Below are 20,608 nucleotides of genomic sequence, written 5' to 3' on the forward strand. Positions count from 1 at the left end.
CTACACGTTGCATTTTTAAAGCATGTAACTAAACTGGCAAAAGAAAACAGCTGATGTTAAATTGTTTGAAAACTCTGCACTGTTTCTGAAGAGTCCCACTCAAGATGGCTATAAATACAGAAATAATATGTTATTACTTCATGATTCACTTGCAAGTCATGATTTCAGTTATAAAATTTAACCCAGTCCTCTTCCCCCCCCCCCCCCCCAAAAAAAAAACAACAACAAAACACTTTCTATTGGTTGCTATCTAAATAATAACATACAGGAAGTTATAACAAGTCCCAAAATGAGAGTGAGTGTCAAATCCTCCCTGTTGGGAAAACAGTTCTTGATCTTTGTGTAAGTATATTTTAAAGGCAGCAAAATCGTTCTTTCCTGAAGCCCTGCTCTTCTCCACACAAATTCAATAACTGGTGGTAAAAAGAGGACTAGCAAGAGGGAAGTGGAAGACAGTGGAAGTAAGCCTGTAAGAAAAAAGAAAAGACAAGAAGAACAAAAAGGAAGCAGCAAAACCAGTGAAATATCGTGCTCCTCCTTGCTTCTGACTATGTGAGAGGCTATTAAAACTATTCTGCTCCTTAACACCACTAATATCTTATGAACTTGGAGCGCTTTTCTATTAATTACCAGTTTATTTCAAATGTGAAGGTTATCATCAGTATTCCAATAGAAGGGAGAAACGGGAAAGGCAGGAACATGTTTGTTTTAAAAAGAAGCAAGAAAATAAAAGCCTCCCAAGAAATCAGACTTATGACCACTAAAACTGTAGACGGTAATAGAAAAAAATGATAATTTTAAATGCAAAAGAAGCAGTGACCTTCTCCATATTGTATCTGAACACTTACTAGTCAGCTGCATGTAATAATTTCTATTACATACTTCTCAATAGCTTATAAAGGTTGAGTCTTCCAGTCATATCAGTATCACTCTACATCTAGGAAGTAACAGATTGATACACTGAACAACATGAGTAATACTAAAATTTACGGTGACACTTAAGTATGTCTCAGTGTATTTTTAACAACTGAAACTGAGATTGCAGCACACCAATGAACATTTCTTCACGAACATACAGCTTGGCTTATTACCCTTCACAGAATGAAATTCAGTAGACAGAAAACCACTTTATCAAGGTATTCATGGCCAGAAGTCTCACTGAGGAGGATACCCAATGCTATTACTCAGGGTTGTATCTTCAATTTCTTTTCCAGTGAAATTCCTTTTGTTTTCTTCAGTCTTCGAAGGGATTGAAGAAGTACAGAAAAAAGGGTGACATTTAAACACAATCATCTTTTGAGTTGCCTGCATTGTTGTCTATGTTTTCATCATTGCTGAAGAAGAAGCTTGAAAACAGGTCAGCTGCAAGTGCATGCTGCTTTTAAATTTGTTTAGCAACTCTTCTAAGAACCTGTAAAAGGAAAATAGTTACAACTTCAGCAGATACTGAAAACAATTACCCCAAATTCTGCCTATTCTGTCTGTGACTTCAAGTACACCATTGGCTTAAATAAAGGACCTAGTGTTGAATCTATTCAAATCTCTGAATATTACAGACATTTAGAAGTATACCAAGTGTGTCAGGATGATCTGTGGTCACATGGGACTTAGTCACAGAGATTTTATCAAGGCAATAAAATAACCCTTTATATGGCTTTACTTCCAGATAAAGATTGTCTTCTTGAGAGAAACATACCTGCAAAAGACAGTGGCAAAAGGACTGGCAGAGAGTGTCTAAGATAATTCTGTAGGGCAAATCCAGAAACTGTCAGACTTGGGGGTTGGACTAGATGACCTCTGAAGGTCTCTTCCAACCCAAACTATTCTATGATTCTATATACCATAAAACCAAGTACCTCTTATCAAGGTTATGGCTTTTTGTGTATAGCTGAACTGCAAATTTCAGTTCTCAAACTTATTTTGCAAATTTCTCTTCAGTATCATGGCTGAAAGATCAGAGATAGTATGTCTGTTCCAGGAGAAGCATTAATTCACTGGCAACCATGGGTTTTTGCTCTTTATAGATTACAAACTATGTATGACTTCTTTCTGGAGCATAACAATGGCTCGTTTACATCTACATAGCTGCCAAGAAAGTACTTGGTGCAGCGGATAAGATCCATAAACTCCAGGTGTAAGACTAAAGATGTTGATGGCTCTGTTGTGTTGTATTTTAACAGTGGAGCTGCATTGTGAAGTTTTACAGTCTTGCCTGTGTGTTTTATATTCCCTATATTCTAGTGAAGAACGAGTTCTGTGAACTTTTGCTCTGTTTCAAAACCAAGCTAATCAGGGCAGACCTGTATCACCTGAACTTTTTGGCAAGCTGTGAATAGTTAACAGCCAGTAACAGAATAAATTGTACTGTGTGTTAACACCCACTCCCCCCAAACCAAAACCAAAACCCAACAAACCAAAAACCCTCCCACCAAACAAACCCAAGAACAACTTGAACCACAAAATCAGTATCTGCTTCCTCAGTAGGTCCTCTGGAAGATGACTATGGCCACATTCATCACTTAGTATCATACTAGTGACTGTGAATGAACTGCTCTAAATCAGTGAACAAATCTGTTATTTTACACAAATACATGTAGATTACAATGAGCTGCCTGGAACAATGACAATTGTGGTGTAACAACCTGGGAAACAGAACATGTTTTAGACTGTCTAGGGCTCAGAACTCTGAGGCAGATATTAAAATGATGCAGTTCTTGGTTCTCATCTGTCCCATAAAGTGCAAATACTTGTGACTAAGTGAAAAAACAAACAAGCGAAGAATTCTGCAGGTGGTGTGGAAAGCCTGTGCTTAAAGAACCCTCCTTACTCAAAACTGATTCCTATCTTAAAACAAGTGTAAGAGCCAAGTAAGGCAAGAAATTATCTTGAGACTTGCTGTGGCTAGTGAGGAGTAGTTCTGAATTAACAGACAGGGGACATCTGGAAGAAGGCACAGACCACAGGCTGCACAGTCTCTTCATGTGTCTACAGAAGAAATTCTGACTGTTAAGTGCAAATTGATTTGATGCTGTTGAGTTTCTGAAAGTACCATAATACCAACTAAAACTACACTAATATACATTACAATACAATCCATCCTAGTTTTACCATACTACTCTTTATTAAGCTGTACTTGTAAAACAGACTACCAAATACTAAACTGGATGCAGCAAAGCAGCTTGGTTGTCAAAGTTTGCTACAGTGAGGAAGGAAGAACCCAAAACTTCTCCTCCTGATGTTAAAAAAACCACAGAACCTTCTTATTTGTTTTTAAAATGAAACACACCAGTTTTGAGAGCTCCCCATATACCAACTGGCAAAAGCTCAGACTTTCTTTGTTGGCCATTTTTTTATTGCTTCCGAAATTCAGTAAGATGAGACAACGGACCTCACAGAAACTTTAAGATTAACAAGGAAGGCTAAAATAGATGGGAATTACAAAATAAATACAAAGCTACATTGAACTGATAAGACTAGGATGGGCAAAAGGGATATGCCACAAAGCCATTGGCTCCTCCATGTAATTTAATTTGGCCATGATAAACAAGAACTTGGCTTATTCGTAACTCTTTCCAAACAGGCTTCTGCTCTGTAATTCAGAAGGTTCAAATACAGTGAATGTTAACCCTCTTATAACAAAGTTCTGATACAAGACTAAAAAGCAGTATCTCCAGAGACCAGAAAGAAGACAAGAAGGTATATTACACTCACTTTTTGTCAGTTCCACTTGAGAGCTGAGGCAAGGCTTCCAAAGCTTGCTTAAAGCTTGAGCTGCAAGGAGAACAAAAATACTCATATGGCACTGCTACAAGGCTCAGCATTCACAATTTCTCTCTATAAATTTGTGGAGATATGCTGTATTTTATCAATTCTTATTTCAATGAATTAACACAATATTAACTTGAAATCTGACATTCATGTGCAAATTGAACATAAAGTGGTCATGGGTTCAAGCAGGTCTCTTGGCACTCCTAATGCGATTTATAGCATACACCAACGGGAAATGTTAAATCAACATCTGATTTGAAACTGTGCTTGACATCATGTATTCTTCAAGAATTACAAAGTAGGGCTAACTTCAAGGTTAAAGGAGGTTTCTTGAGGCATTATCCGGTCAAGTTTTGAGTAACTCCAAAGATGGGGTTTCCATCCCTCTCTGGGCAACAGAGGTGGAAGCGAAGTGCAGGGAACAACACAGGACCTCCACATATAGGTATAATCTTGTCAGCAAAAGATTAATGTGGTGAACTGTGACAACTACTACTAGTGACAATTCCAGGGATAGAAAGGCATCTATGAAGCTCCAGCTTCCAGGGTGCACTGTGAATTATGCCATGCCAATTAGAGACAATGCCACTTCCATTTTGTCCAATCTGAGCCAGTGCCAAATAGTTATCATTTAGAGGTCTTCATTACTCTCAGACACTTAAGGAAGCAAGTCTTTTGAAATGTAATGCAGTAACACCACAGGATGCTACTGGTAACACTATCAAAACAAATTAGGCCTTCAAGCCTTGCAGTATTTCCTACAAAATGGCAATTTGGTCATCTTACCTAATCAACATCTGTAGCAACATTTAATGCAAATCCTAAGAGATGTGTAAGTAATTCAAATATGTTAATGAACCTGCCCATATAATCCCCAAGATAATCACAGAGAAATTTCAATCAACTGTACTCAAAACTGCTGAGAGCTGTCATAGTCTGGTTTTACATGCCTTGACTGCATCAACTACTGCTGCTGCTAATGCTTGCCCTAGTTCTCCATAGTTCTCCTAGTTCTCCTGCCAGTGTCTGGCAGCTTCTTGCTGTGAACTTTACGAGATTGCTGTGAAAAACTTGACAAAACCCAGCGACATTTGCTTTTGTCTTGTTTTAGCATCACTTTCCTCAGCAGCTGTACTGCCGTTAAGATGTTTTACTTTCCTGAGTGGCGAACTCTAGCTTGCGTCTAAAAATTCAAGTAAAAAACAAATATAAAAGTAATTTTCTTTCAACTGATAAAATCTTTCTAGTAATCTGGTTTTCATATATTTACCTAGTATATTACATATTCTATTTGAAGCACATTCCTAACCTTTAATTTACATTATGAGCTTTTCCATGTTTACCAAGAATTCAATTACTTTGAAAAGCAGACATTACAGCACATCTTACTTGCTTTCAGGCGTTAGGTATATGGCCACGGTATCTCTCAAAGCACAGATTTCAAGTCTTGCCTAAAGAGAAATACAAATATTGAAACAAAGACAGTGTCCTTGCACCAAGTGTATACCAGTCTCCCAAAGCTTCATCATTTGTAGAGGCAAATATTATTGCAGGCTGCAGTTGTAAGCAGCCTTGTCTTTTAACAGTTTGTTTCCTGTATTCTTATTTGCCATGCTGCTGTATCAGCAGACTGCTAAAGGGAACTATTGCATACTTTTGATTCCAGTCAAACTGTTTGTACGGTCACGGTCACTATGTAGTAGTTTGTAAACATTGGTTTGTCTGTTAGTAACAGTAATAAATCTTCAGTTCTGTTCCATCTTTTCTGTCCTGGATAAAAAGACAGAAGGAGGCAACCTTAAATTGTCTGCCTGGTGGGTTTTTTTTTTTTTTTTTTTTTTTTTTTACATTGAAACAGTGAGCTTAAGTTCTCACAGCACAGCTTGGCTGGGGAGGAAGGAAACCCAAAAGTATAAAAATCTGTCAATATACATTTTATTCTTGGTTTTCCTGTTGAATTTATTTTGTTTCCTCATCAAATGAGGAAGTAGAATGGCTGTGCTTTGTTTCTTGTCTGTCGCCTGGTAGGCACACAAGCTTGAGGATTTTAGTCCCACACTGCACTGCATGTCTAGGTATTAATTTTCACCTAGGCAAACTACAGTGGAGAATGAACTCAACTATTAAGTTTCACAGATGGTCCTTTAGTCTTTAAAAAGCTATCATCACAGATTTTATACGAAATAAAAACATTCTACATGTGATCAATACTTTCAGAAATTTTATTTAAAAATACAAAATGAACTTCATCCAAGTTCATATTCTGCTCTTGTTCATCATATAGATAAAATATAATTCAGCTAGCTATTACAGAAACATCTAGACCCAACTAATATAACATTAAGCTTCCAAAACATTTTATAATGCAACACAGACATCTAATTCCACTTCTAATGAAAGGCTTTTGATTTTAGGTCCTCTCCTCTCCCCTAGGTAGGAAACCAGATGAGATTTATACTTTTTTAGTTCTAGAACTTTCTGGCACAAAATATAACATAGCCACACACCAATTTTATACTTATAAGCAATGCTTTTCTCACCACAAGATGTTTCAGCTCTTTTTGTATGGTGCTCCAAACTGAACAGCCTTGGACTTTTTGAAGTCCTACACATAAGATTCTGGAGTCTTTCCTACATTTTAGGAGGTAGCAGTACTATGGGGAAGTGTCACTTTCTCAAGTACCACAGCCTAAATAAACATGGTGGTAGGACAAAATCTACAAAACTGTGGGTCGTGGGAATACAGAGTCACGCTCTTTTGGGGAATTGCTTTTTTTTGATCAGTCTGACCAGGCTTGGAGCACTCTCTCACTGCTGCTTCTGCCAGGATTTTATATGTTTGGAGGAACAGAAAATGACCATGAGTGACTAATTTACAGTAGGGTGAGAAAATCCTTTCAGCGATCAGTTTAGGCAGCAAGTTCATATAGCGGGCTCTCTAGTCAAACAGAAGTCATATATGAGTGGCTTTGTTGCTATTCATTGATTTGTTTATAAATAGACAGTCAACCTTATTTGGCTGTGATCTTACATTAATTCTGTCCAATCCAATTACTACCAGAAGATGGAAAATAAGGCTTGCAACTGGGAAATTATTTTCCCACCATAATGCAAGAATGCTGTCATGTACAATGAAAATTGGGAGTTTGCTCTTCTTGCCTGTTAAGCCATTGCACTCATTAACTCAAAGGGATTTCTTTCAAAAAGATTTTTTCTTAGAGTCCTTTTAAACTTATCCAATAGCACTTACAGCTACCAATCTAACTGTAAACTAAGAATGCAATGTAAGAGCATCTGTTCTACCCATGCAGCAAATAAGTGTTCATGTACAAATAGTATAACACACAAGTTACCATTTTGCTATGACTTGCAAGATCCTACTTCATCATATTTTCAAGATTTTAAAGTCTCAAAATACCACAATATTGTTTTTTCTCTAAAGTAATTTTCTGATGACAGGCCAAAGACAGTATTTAATGACATTTCAAACAGATACCTTTACGACGCTTATCTCATTGGATATAGGCAAACTTTAATGCATTCAGACACAAAATCAACACTAAAATACAGTCAAACCCAAGAACCATTATAATCTGAATGGATATTTATCCATAAATCTGAAATAGGTTGTATACTAATCCTTTTTATCTCCTTGCTTTCACTGCTGCAGTAAATTTAACAAATACAGAGATTGTATATCTCTCTGTTATTCTATTTGCTAGATTCAGATGTTTGCCAGTACAAAATATTCAGGTACCTGTAAAGCTCCATTTTTGCTGAAGGATGAAACACACTGCATCAGTCGACTCAGTTCTTCAGAGACTGCTTCTACAACCCTTGACATTACCCGAGGAACTAAGTCTTTGGAAATTGTAAACACCTGATTTTTATAAAAGAAGAATCATGAGCACAATAGCTATATTAACAGAAATATTTTCTACAGTAACATTTCAGTAAAAAGTATTGAAAACTTTGACTGAAAGGACCACTTCATTTTTATCAATGGACAAAAAAAAATTCAGAAGCAACTGGAATACGAAGGATTTCTTTTGATACTTGCCTGCACTTTGACAATTCACCTCTGTCAATAGCTATATGTTATGTGACAATGACAACTTTCTTTCAATGTCTAAAAGCAGCTAAACCTTAAAATATGTGCTCTTGTCTGGTGGATGCAGGTAGTTGGGTGGCTGTACATAGACTGCTGTTTTGTAGATAGCATCTTTAATTCAGGGTTGTGTGACTGACTGCAATTAGACACTCAGCCACATTTTTCCCCCACATATTTTGCTCTTTCTTCTGGAATCCTTTATATTTGACCATTGTCAAATAACTAGTGTTTTTTTGTTCAGTGGCAGAGATAAGCCTTTGAAAGGGCTTGAGAGTATAGTGCTGTAATGGATTCTTCCATTGATGCCATTTATTATCTCCCTGGCAAAAAATTTACACCTCTGTTTTTTTCCATGCATCAAGACCATATTTTTAACTGCTTATTTGTATACCTCTTTAAAGTGATACCTGTACCCTCCATTTGAGGTTCAGAGTTTCAACTGCAACACAACAGCAACACAAAATTAAGCATTAGATCTCTGCCTGATGCAAAGCATGAAAACACTGATCTTCCTTAAAGGGAGCCTTAAGGAAGCGAAAAATTTATGGTGAATAAGAAAAAAAAAAAGGCATGATTTTTCTACACAAAATTGGGGAAAATGCAGGCTGAGAGGTTGGAATATAGGAGGAAGTGAGATTATAGGTTAGACAGACCACCCTTCTCTCAAGGCTTAGAGGTGACAATAAAGTTGCACAAGGCTGGGGGAGCTTGATGACACAAGGAACTGAAGTTGATGTGACTGGAATGGTAGAAGAAGGAAAACGAACCACACAGAATTTCTAACACACCCCAGCCCCCATTTCTGCTTTAAAATTATTTAAAAAATTAAGTAGTGGAATGTTTTTTTTTTTGCTAGAATACCTTTGCTTTTCATGAAGTTTAGAGCTCCTGTGTGACAAGAAAATGCAGTAATTGACAGAAGATATATTAATGCATGTGTGTAAAAGTAAACTGGGGGGGGGGGGGGGGGGGGGAGAGGGTATTTTAAAACCCCAAGATTCCTACACAGGTTTCAGCAATTTAAGTAAAGAATTATGTATCAGGGATCCCATAAAGCTGACCATTCCACAAGGCAGGTCTGCACTATAGGCTAAATACACTGACCATATATATATGTATGTGAGCTATCAGCTGCTAGCAACACTAATTCAAACATAAAGCTTGTTGTAACTGTTTTGACTCACAAAAGCTAAGTGACATACTTTGCTGCACAGTGAGAAAAAAAGATCACAAATCCAACCAGAAACAAGGGGTCATCTTATTCAGCAGCAAATATTGCTGTGCAATTCAACACAAACATACCAGGAACACACCCAAAAATCTTCTACTGAGAACACTGGTGCCCACAATGAGCACTCTTGAAATTTTACTATACAGAATCCAGGAAAAAAAATTCTCAGCAACGATGAATCATCACAACTTTGCAATAAGAAGTCCTTATTTTGAGTTCAGTTAAATTTGAATTCAAAGGTACAGAAACAATTTTTTTCCACTACAGTCCATGCTTTTTGTTCAGCTGCTGGTTAGTTTTTGCTGTTTCAAACTACAGAAACTTGCAGTCTTGCTAATTAAATTTAAATCTGACTCAGCTTACAGAATTTCACCAGAAAACAGCGGAAATAGGAGCTTCATCTTGACACACATTTTCATATTTTTGCAGTATTTCACATCTAGAAACTTGAGGCAATGCTATTTGGGCCAGAATCAGCATTAGTCTCAGGGAAGTCAGAGAGGCAGTGCACCCTTCTGCTGTAGTATTTTAACAAGTATGCATGTTTACAGCATCAGCTCAGTAAGTCACAAATGTCTTTGAATTTTTTAAGAAAAAAACCCTCATTTTCATTTTAATTAATTTTCACTACACTGAAAGCCAACACTAAAAACAAATGCCACACTGGTATATGTTTTTGGTGTTGCTTATGCCCTCATTTGGAAACATTCAATAAAATCAGCAGTGCTTCTGTGAAAACTGCTGTAAGTAAATATCGAAACTGAATAAAAAATATTGCAAACAATATTTAATTTTTCTGAAAATATTTTAATTTATATAAATCCTTATTGTTTAAGGAGGAATAAAATAAACTAAAACATCAAGTGAATCTCATCAGATTTTAATTAGATGGAAAAAGGAGAGCAGCTATACTTGTGATATTTTGAAAGGTGAGAGTGTTGTCACTACCAGTGTTTATACCAGGAGCAGTAGTAACCTGGTAACATGCTTGATGATTTGAAGGAAGGAGTATGTACCACAGAGGCTGTAATTTAAAGAACTATAGAAAATTCCTGCATATTATCACAAAGGGCCAAGTAACTCCAGCTCTGCTAGCATATTATTTTAATAATAATATTTTAATTTTAATATTCACTCCCTATCGTAAGTCATTACCTACCTAAACATTTCAAACAGCATTTGTGCTGTACAGAGACTGTAAGTCTTTGTGGTTTTAGGTTTCCACTTTTTATTCTATGCACAAAAGCGACATACTGCCTTTTCACTCTGAGTGGCATATGTTGAACATCTCTTCCAAAGCAAAGCACAAGCTCACTTTCCTATGTTGTGGAAAGTAAAGTTATTCAGAGAAAGTGCGCATCATTACTATCTATATATCTTTCTCTTTATAAATTTATCTGTATAAAAAGGGAAGAACTGAGCTTTATACTTTAGCTTTCCTCTTCATCAGATGGTGGAAACAAAAAAGTGCAATGGAGTGTTAATGAGGATAAACAGGAACTGTTCATCTCCTTCTGCACTTAAAAATAGCAGTGGCATACTTGGTTGGCTAAACTTGACCCAAAAGCTCTTTTATCTACAATGAAGACACTGAAACAGAGGTACAATTTTCAGGGGTGATGAAAGCCATATTTACCGTACAAAGTACCTTGAAATGATACATATAAAGGTAAGCATGAAATAACGTGAAGTTGTTCTCACCTCTGCATGCACAGCAATGATATTCACTAACGCTTCTTTCAAGTAGTTTCTGACACCTGAAACAAAGCAAACAAGATAATTACTTTCATTCTGTTGTCTCAAAGCCATAATATTCTATGGTTCAATACTGTACTTTTTCTTTTCATTCTTTTATTAGCATTTTTGCAATCACAGACAGAAAGAGAAAGTTCTACAGTCACATCACCAGTCTATTTCCTTTTTCAAATCAAATGGAGAAAGGCACATTTCCTTACAGCAAAAGGTTAAAAAAAGCCAGTAGGTTCCCGTTTCAGTATTCTTCTCTTGAAACCTAATTTCATCAACTTCACAATTTCATGAAACCCTGGAATTATTAAAAATAAATTATGGATGTCTTGCTAGAATACACATACTATTGCACAGGACACATACTACAGCTCCATAAGTTCTAAAGAAACAGAAGGCAAAGGCAAGGCGTTTTGTTTGTACAACATTTTTCAAGAAGATCTTACTGTTTTATCAGCTTCTCTGACTGTTACCTACTGTAACAGACAGAAATAGCAAGGACGTGTTTCTGTGAAAGTGGTTCAGAAGATATTACTCATGGCAGTGTATGGAAGATGTCATGCCTTTGCAGGTATTTCCTCTTGGGGAGGATGGAGAAATCAAATGAGCATTTTATTTACCAAGCATATGAACTGCTTGTCAATTTATACTAAAACGTAAATTCTAAACAGAAGCACATCCAGCAGGGTATGCTTTAGTGAGGATTGTCTCTTAATCCACTATGCTCCTGTAATTCTTGACTAACTTCCCAGACCAGGACCCCAGTTGTGTAAGATTTAAAACAGGCAAAAAATCTAAAATTGCCCCATTTGATTTTCTGGGCACTTCACTTCGTAAGCAAAGGCAAATCAGAAATCATTTAACACATTAGAGCATGCGTAAGTGTTGGAAGTGCAACACAGCATAACAAGAGAGTGCTACTGATCCACATGACTTCAACTTCTGATTCCAGTTACTCTAGCATGAATCGGAGAAAGCGCAATCAGTAAAAGATCACAGTTCACAGAACTGTAGAATAGTTTGGGTTGGAAGGGACTTTGAAAGGTCATCTAGTCCAATCCCCTCGCAATAAGCAGGGACACCTTCAGCTAGATCAGGCTGCCCAGAACTACATCCAGCCTGGCCTTGAATGTCTCCAGGGATGGCACATCTACTGCTTCTCTGGGCACCCTGTCCCAGTGTCTTATCACCCTCATTTAAGAAAACCTGCTTTGTCTTGTCCAGCCTGAATCTCCCCTCTTTTAGTTTAAAACCATTATCCTTCATCCTATCGCAACAGGCCCTGCTAAAATGCCTCTCCCCAGTTTGGGGAATTGTGGACAAACCTGGTGAGACCACACAGCTCAGAGATCACAGTGTGATTAAGGCTGCTGTTATAAAAATTACAAAATGAACCTTCAGTTCATCTTACTTGCTCCACCTTTGCTCATATAACACCAATGCAGCAACTTAATCCTGTTATGAACAACAGCTTCAAAAGGAGCTACCAAAGAACATCAAAATGAGTTATTCTACGAGAGAATAGTGTTTCACAACTGCCATTTCAGTTGTACTTTTTTTTTTTTTTTAATCACTAGTCCCACAACTCACTTCAAAATCTAAAAAGAAATATTCTAACTTAGGCAATTATGGACAAACATTATATAAAAAGAGCAGGACAGAAGGATCTCTCTGCATGAGGTTGAACACTTTCATCACCTGTCTCTACACTGTGCTATGTGATGCAGTCTGGAGCTTAGACTGGAGGGTGCTTCCTAAAGAGCATTACCGGAAGAGTGCTTTGTGGAAAGTGGAAGGAGAGATGTTGACCGGTGACTCTTGCTTCAACATGCAGCAAGGATGTAGCTGATCTCTTTTGCAGCCAGGCCTCTGTATCAAGACAGCCTCCGTTTTAAAAGTTCATACTGAAGCGGTGAACATGAAGATTTTACTGTTTTCACTAAAAGCAGTTTGGTTTCTGAACATACAAAAGAACTAAGACCTTTATTGAAGGAATGTTCTATTTTTACCCTGGAAGAGATGCAAATAACTGAAGGGGGTAAAGAAAAATACAAGCCTTTCCCCACACATTCCAAAACATCTCTAACGCCTCTTCTTACTCTTTATTATCTTCCTTGAAAAATCTCAGTCACTCTTTCCATTTCAACCAAAACAACAAGTCAAACAGCACAGCACACCAGACTGCAAGCTTTTAAGTTCTTGTTATCTTAGCGTTTTTTTTTTTTGCAACAAGGAAGGGAGGGAGGGAGAAATAGAGCAATACCAGAAATTTTATGAAATTGACTTTTTTTTCCTCTCCTGTACCCTGCAAAACACATAATGCTACACACAAGTACTTGAACCACACCAAAAGATCGCAGGTGTGTGTGCAAATGCAACACCTATGAAAATTCCTTTTTCCTCTTCTAGCATTTTCCTTCTTCTGCTTCACTTGGTCCCTGTTTAAATCCTTAGCAGTCCTCCTATTGCAGAGAACAAAATTTGTATCACATCTCAGAAGTAAATAAACTTGACCAGGTGCTGAAGAGTGGTATGCAAATCACATTAAGAAGTACAGGGCGAATTTGGGAGCTGGTTTGCAGTTAATCTCAGGGTGCAAAGCGTTGATTTTGGTCTGCAAACCTATGTCGTATTCAGCTTTTAGCACCTACCAGCCTCGTCTTGTGACAGCAGGATCTTTCATGTGGAAACTGTGTTTTTACTTTTGCACAAATGCCACACAAGATTAAGACTTTGATGGTCTCCCTTATCTACGGATACCTGAGCACTGCCAGAACATGTTTATTAATCAGTCGAATTTTCACTCATTAACTAAGCAGCATTTCTTTGCCCCAACTGATTGTTCTTCAATGAATCATCTCACTAAAACCCTGGTACAGCTGGGGAGCTGTAATGAAGGTGCAGAGAGGGCAGTTGTGCGTGTGCTGCAGAGAGGAGGCCAGCAGGCTGAGCTGGAATGAAGCATTAATAAGGAGACAAGTGAAAAGATGGAATGCATAAAGACTGAAGCTCGCGGGTTGTGTAAAAGGGTTTGTGGTTCCAAGGACTAATCCTTGTTTTCCACCTAAGATCCTAAGCTTAGGTGCTCATCTTATTACCTACCTAAGCATGCCTCTTCTCATGCATTCATGCAACTTGGCTCAGAATAGGAGCTGCTAATTCTGCACTCAAACAACTTTTGGCTATGCTAGCAACAGGTGCCTATCAATTATGTCTGTGGAAACCTTCCATAACCTATTTCTTAAAGAGTCATTCACCAAGTTACTGTAACTATTACTGTTAATTTCTACAAGCATGGAATACTAATGTCAGCAACATCAGCACCAGGTGTTAAATACCACTATCTGGTGTGCACAGCTAGGATATAAAATGATAGTTTATGTCTTCTAACTGAAGAACTAAGAATGAAATGATTAAATTGAATTAAGATGGAACATATGGTAAAAATGAAGTGACAGTAGCTTTGTGCGGCATTTTGCTAACACATCCCTGCTGTACAATAAGATTGTTAACTTAAACCTCAATTAAAAGTATAAGCAGACATATTTTATCTTGCATCCTTGTACCACATACAAGGACAAATGGGTGAACTGAGATCTTAAAGGAGATTATTTTCTGCAATCCCAGTAGCACTAATTAGGTGCCCCTGACCTTCCGTAGCTATGACTGTAAGATCAGGAGGCTCAGCAGAGGCTGAAGTATTTCCTCAGTTTCTTAAGACAGGTTTTGCAATTTACGAGCTGACAATTCAGCACAAACTGTGCAAAGCTATCCAGTTCAGAGATGGTCTGTGCATATGAAACTGTAGTTGCCTTAACTGCAGCATCTACTAGCGTAAAAGATCTTGCTTGGTAAGCTAAACAAACTGAAGATGGAAAGGAGATGCAACTGCACTTCAAAACTGCAAGTGGAACCAGACAGGGAGAGAAGGGAGAACTACCTACACTGAAGAACAATACTGACACGAGAATGAAAGAGAGGTGTAAATGAACTGACCACCAGTAAATTTAGGCTGGAATAAAAGGTAACCCGGAAACAGGTTTGTTTGGATTATGCTGTGTGGTGTTCTGACAACCATTGCTACTAGGGAGTTAAGTCTCCTATCATGAACCGAGCATAAGTACAATAGGTATTTTCCCCCAGCCCTTCTTTCTGTCTTATTTGTAAAGGATTTTCATTTTGGCATGTGGAGACAAAGCCAAACATATCTGAATGTCAAGACCTGCAGGCATAGTTAAGAGATGTACTGTATTTTGAAAAACTACAATTAAAAAATATCCAATTTCTGATTTATATCACTGCACTGTTTGTGGCAAGCTTTGTTGAACCAAAGCATTACTTTTTTGGAGTATGATTCACTGGAAATACAAGCAGTGGCATCCAACTGTGAATTTGTTGTGAAATTCATTTCAAAATGAAAAAATTCTGTCTAGAATAGAATTTTTGTGCAGCTTTCTCTGTGACTATTCAGCAGCCCACACAATTACAGTTTTTGGGACACCATGCTGCCAGTCCTATTATACAGCACTGAAAGCTAATGCACCATATAACTGTAGGTTGCAACTATTAGGCTAATCAAGTGAAACATAACATTCTTAAGTCTAAAATACCTCTTATTTAGCATATTGAAGCACAAACACAATGTCTTTCCATATCTTCTGACAGAAATGTGTTAAGGAAAGTCTCAACAAGCCCTTGCAATTTCTCTCAGGAAAACATTATTATTCTGTTACAGCATAAATGCATTCCACTCGCACTCTATTCTTAACACCAAAGACTGATTTGCTGGAATTCTATCTGCCACTAACAAAGCCCCAGTACTGCGCTAAATGAAAATGGATGGGAAGACTTACGACATAAAAATGACAGAAATGAAGGACAGTTTCAGCTACCGACTATCACAATGGCTGTGATACAGCTTTTTGAAAAAACTTTCAAATAGCATATTCCAATTTTGGGCCCTCCACTTTATGTTATCCTTGTTAGATGTAAAAGTAAATTTACATCTAACAGATGTAAATTTATCTGCAAATGAGTAAAATTTACTAATTTGCAGACTGTTAATCTGCAAATAAATACCATAATACCATAAAGCTGTGGCAAGGATGACTGTGAACTATGGGAAAAGCAGAAGGGAAAAAGATTTGTGGTTCTGAGGAGTAACAGAAACCAAATTTGTAGCTTGCCAATGCAGGAGTCATTCAGGAGATCTTCAGATGGTGTACTGCTACCAGTTGTCCCACATGTAGTTCTCAGAGCTATGTTTCCCCCAAGTACTTAGATGACAGCAATCTACTATGAAATCTCCAAAGTGACTGAATAAGCACGCAAAAGCTGGAACTGCAATACCATATACGTAATTATAAGATGCAGAGAGGCTACAAAAACTTGCATGCACAAATAGAGCAAAGGTTGCACACACAATAAAAATGAAATGTGTCAGAAGCCAACACAGGTCTTCAAATTTACGCAGTCCTTCTAGAGTAACTTGCTAGAGAGGATATGAGCATAAAACATTTTTATGTCTTCTGCAGACTCAAGAGTTCAAAGAATGAACTGAAGTTCAGCCTGGAGAACTGAAACACACAGGAAACTTTAACCCAGGCATGTCAGGTTTGACATACTTTAACTCTTACAAGATTGGCACCTCATTTGAAATGAGCAACTGGGAAGTCAACCTTTCCACTGCCTCTCACTGAACAAGCCTTTCAGGTTGTCTGCTGTGCTAAAAGGAGGAGGGGAGGATAAAAGCACGTAACTGTTTAGAAAAAGCATGTGGTGTCAGCAGGTACCTCTGCTTATCATCAGTAAGACACACCAGACACGAGGATAAGAGGCTAAGAAGGGTCAAAAGAACAAAGTTCTGAGGCAAGTTCACATTCCAATAAAAATTAGGCAGCAGTAGTGAAAGCTGCTGTTTTTCTGTGGAGGAGTTAGAAAGCCATCACAGGAAGTTCTACAGTTCAACAGCTGTCCCTCAATTCTGGCTTTTTTTGCTAACAAAAAGAGAGAGAGGCTTCACCAGGAGAGTTAACGGTTCTCTATACAGTGACCAAGCTACCAGTACTGATTCAAGACTGAGTTGACTGGCATATTAGAAACCCAAGCTCTAAGGGAGTGAAACAGAAATGAGTCTTGGGTAGGCACAGAGCCACAAATTTAGGAAACAGCAGAGAGCATTCTGGCCTCTGTAGGAGGTCAATACTTGCATGGGCAAGCAACTGCTGCTGGTGGTAGCAGTGTCTCGCAGTGCCTCTGAAAAGAGAGCACTAAATTTGTTGTCCTTGAGGCTTGAACATGACTTGGTAGAGCTAAGAAAACTGATGCCTGGGAGTCTGAAATTTCAAATTTTAAACACATCCAATTGTATGTGATATTTTTACAATTTATTGTTCTGTTTGGTGAGTTATGCCAGGAAGTCAGTCAGTCTGAGAACTCTTTGTTGCCTGATTACTTTTTAATAAAAGCTTTCCTCAAAAAAATTATAACAAAGAATTTGGTGATCCAAAAGGATTAATAATTTTTCATACCTAGCTGCACAGCACCAACACTTGACTGTTCCTGGATGCTTCATCTGCTATGCTGGTAGTAAACTTAGAGGAGGACAAATAGAAAAAAACCAAAACAATGCTCAAAAAAAAAAGTCTGCTCTAAGTCAACTGCTTTTAAATTATCTGATGTATGTTCTTTCCAGTTACATTATTACATTACACCCTACTGCCAGGTTTAACTGAACAGATATTGGAAAAGTTAATCTCCTAGTTTCATGTATATAGTACCAAACTCTACTGCAACAGACAAAGTGTTTTGTACTGTATGTCAGTTAAGCTCCTGCAGCCCTTCTCTAAAACTGCTCTATGAAACTACCAGAAAAAAAACCCTGCACATATGTACTGCAAGTCCTTAATCAGTGCTATGTAGTGCACATTAAAAAAGAAACTAATGAATGGTATCCACAAAGCCATATAACTTCTTTACACAGTCTGATTTTAACTGTTGAATTTCCTCTAGGTTCTGGCTGCACTGCAGCTGAAGCAATAGCAGTATTTAACACCTGCTTTAACTACAGTTATTCTAGCATGATTTCCAGTGTGGTCAGGACATTTTTTTCCTCCAGGAAACATGTTACAAAAGCAGTACTATGGACTAGCAGGATACCCTATGGGATGGCAGCCTATTATTTCTATTTCTGCAGCTCCTGGAAAGGCACGACTGTGCTATGCTATACACCAAGCAAGCATCGTCCTGCTCTGTGAAGCCTGCTTGGGAATTTCAAGGTTAGATGGATGCCTCCTGACAAGCCAAGGTGCTGAACTGCCCAGCACGCATCACAGAATTTCACTTTTCAATCTAACCAATAGCTACCAACTAAAATCAAGTAATCTTTTTCAAAACAAAAAATACAAACAGGTAGAAGAGAATAGGTAGGAGGGGGAAGAGGCACTAAGAAGCGGAACATTGTCTGGGGTCGCAGCAGGTCAGTGGAGTAGTCAGCACCATCTGCATGCAGAAGTTGCTGGAAGAAATAAAATAATCAAAAATAAGCTGTGCAGACATGCCTTGGTACACAAGTTGTAATTTAAGAGACCTACAGAATGCAATGCTTCCCATACCTAGGGATCACTGCCTCACACCTTCCAGAGCATGATGAAGCTCTATCAACAACCTTATCCCAAGAAATGAACAACAGGCAGCATAGACCAAAAGTGAAAATTAAAATGACCACCAAAATATTTTTAGTCTGCAGCATTCCAAATAAACATGTCTTAAGTAAAATATTGCAGAGACTCAGGCTGTAAAACTATGGAGAATGTATAGAAAAAACTTTTTATGTTATGTTGCTATTGTGAAGCTATTTGGAATAAATTTATTACTGACTCTTCTGGAACATTCGGATTTGAAAAATATATGTAAGCAATTTAGGTTTAAAATTAAGCACCCTGGATGATACGAAAGCAGACAGTGGCTACCCATGAGGTCCAAGACCATGCCTGAGGCTACATGAAAATCCATCTGAATAAAGGTGTTGTCCTGCCAAATTATTTAGAAATCTAACATTTATAATCAGCACAAATTTAATGTGACCTACAGTCTGTTTAATTCAAATGCAGGAATTAACTGAAATAATTAGATTTCCATTATGAATAAGAATTTTGTATGTTTCCAGAACAATAAACTGTAGGGTATTTTTTAATGAAGCAAATAATTTATTTAATGTTTCTGGAAAATATTATTAAAAGTTTGCTACTATTTGCAGTTACTATAGTGAATGCAATACATTTTCATTTAGAAAAGTGGTGTTTTCACTTCCAAGACTTCTTCCAAAACCTTTCAAGATAGTCTCCTGACTGCAGAATAGACAGAAACCTATCTTTTTTGCAGGCACGAGTCTTTCATGAACTACAACAATGGCACATGAGTATGTCATTCTACTTTACTGAAGTGCCCCCACCCACACACTGATATCATCTAACCTGACACCCCACAGATGTTTTTTTAAAATGTAAGAAAAAAAAAAAAAAAGAGACACGAGTTGGAATTTCCCCATGGACATAACAAAGCAGCTCACCTCTACTCTTTACAACAGCACACAGGCTTCTTCCTACAAAGACGGTTGATAGGAAATCAGCTTCAAATACGGGTAGTACCAGTGGCCTGTTTTCTAAATTAAGGTAGCTAGACAAACCTGTTTGTTTCTTTCTAATTAATAAAAGTGTATTTACCATCACACTTTGTTGTGTGCCCTGAATAAAAACATTTTTAGAAAATTGTCTCTAGGATGTAGTTGTACACTTGTATCTGGCAGTAGCTCTGAAATAGAACTCCGGCAGGTCATAACCTTTACCACCACTTAAGCTGCTTTATTTACTTATTCTCATTTTGACCCACAAATAATTTTCAAGTTGAATTTTAAAAAGCTAGTGATTAGTAGCAGTCATAAAACAAATAATGAGCAGTGAAAAGAATGGCTTTCACTCAGTTATTGCTTCTGCTTTGCCCAAAGAAATACACACATTACCTCTCAGAGAATTAAATGGACATCATTATGTTCAGTAAATTCCTTACTTCACAATCAGATTTATGCAATCTGATTAAAAATACTATTTTTACCACTCCAAACAGGATTACATATATTTAAAAAAAATGTGTATATTAAAAAATATAGCCCCATGTAAAAGAAAGGGCAAAGTTGGAGGAAAGTAATTATTTAAAAGCAGTCTTGAATTGAAGATACAACTACAGCATTTACAGGCTTTTATGGATTCATATGATAAACCTGAAGCAACTGAAATGCCATACAACTGCTCCAATGTTATTACAGCAGGTTAAAAAATCCCACTTACAGACAGGGGTCTCAAACCTCATTTGAGTTTAACCAAGAATGTAAAGTTTTCGACTCTGCCACTTCCTGCTATTGCTGGAAATATTCCCTCCTTTAAACGGAGATGGATTTCAAGGTACTGTACTTAGTGTTGTTTTGAGAGTACATTCGGAAGAAAATGTGAACGTGTAGGCAAACTGGAAACTCTCTGGAGAGATTACCCACTTATTTAACCACATTTCCTGTTTTTTAACCCGTTTGTCCCAAGTCAGTCCTTAGACTACTGACAAAAATAGATACACGCCTGCTATAAATAGCTTATTAGCAGGTCTTTCTTGGTAAAACTGAAAATGTTTTGATAAATTCATTGCTCTTACTAGCTCCATACTTATTAAACTGTGAATTACATTAATGTTTCCTTGAAATTCTT

The 20,608-nt window shown here is 37.5% G+C and overlaps 1 protein-coding gene across 1 annotated transcript in view; it reads right to left on the bottom strand.

Annotated features, from left to right (window-relative positions):
- Positions 1-1,085: 1,085 nt before the first annotated feature.
- The window catches only part of EXOC2 (exocyst complex component 2), a 124,319-nt gene continuing 104,796 nt past the window's right edge, over positions 1,086-20,608 (bottom strand). The window contains exons 24-28 of the mRNA XM_057399358.1: positions 10,812-10,867; positions 7,526-7,648; positions 5,158-5,219; positions 3,712-3,771; positions 1,086-1,411 (exon numbers count right to left, since the gene is read on the bottom strand). Of these exons, the coding sequence (XP_057255341.1) occupies positions 1,318-1,411; positions 3,712-3,771; positions 5,158-5,219; positions 7,526-7,648; positions 10,812-10,867 (395 nt within the window). The 3' untranslated portion in view covers positions 1,086-1,317. The remainder of the gene's footprint in view (positions 1,412-3,711; positions 3,772-5,157; positions 5,220-7,525; positions 7,649-10,811; positions 10,868-20,608) is intronic.

This window comes from Pezoporus wallicus, unplaced genomic scaffold, assembly GCF_028554395.1.
Source record: "Pezoporus wallicus isolate ANWC-B61680 ecotype Strahan unplaced genomic scaffold, APGP_CSIRO_Pwel_v1 contig_818, whole genome shotgun sequence".
Classification (NCBI taxonomy): domain Eukaryota; kingdom Metazoa; phylum Chordata; class Aves; order Psittaciformes; family Psittacidae; genus Pezoporus; species Pezoporus wallicus.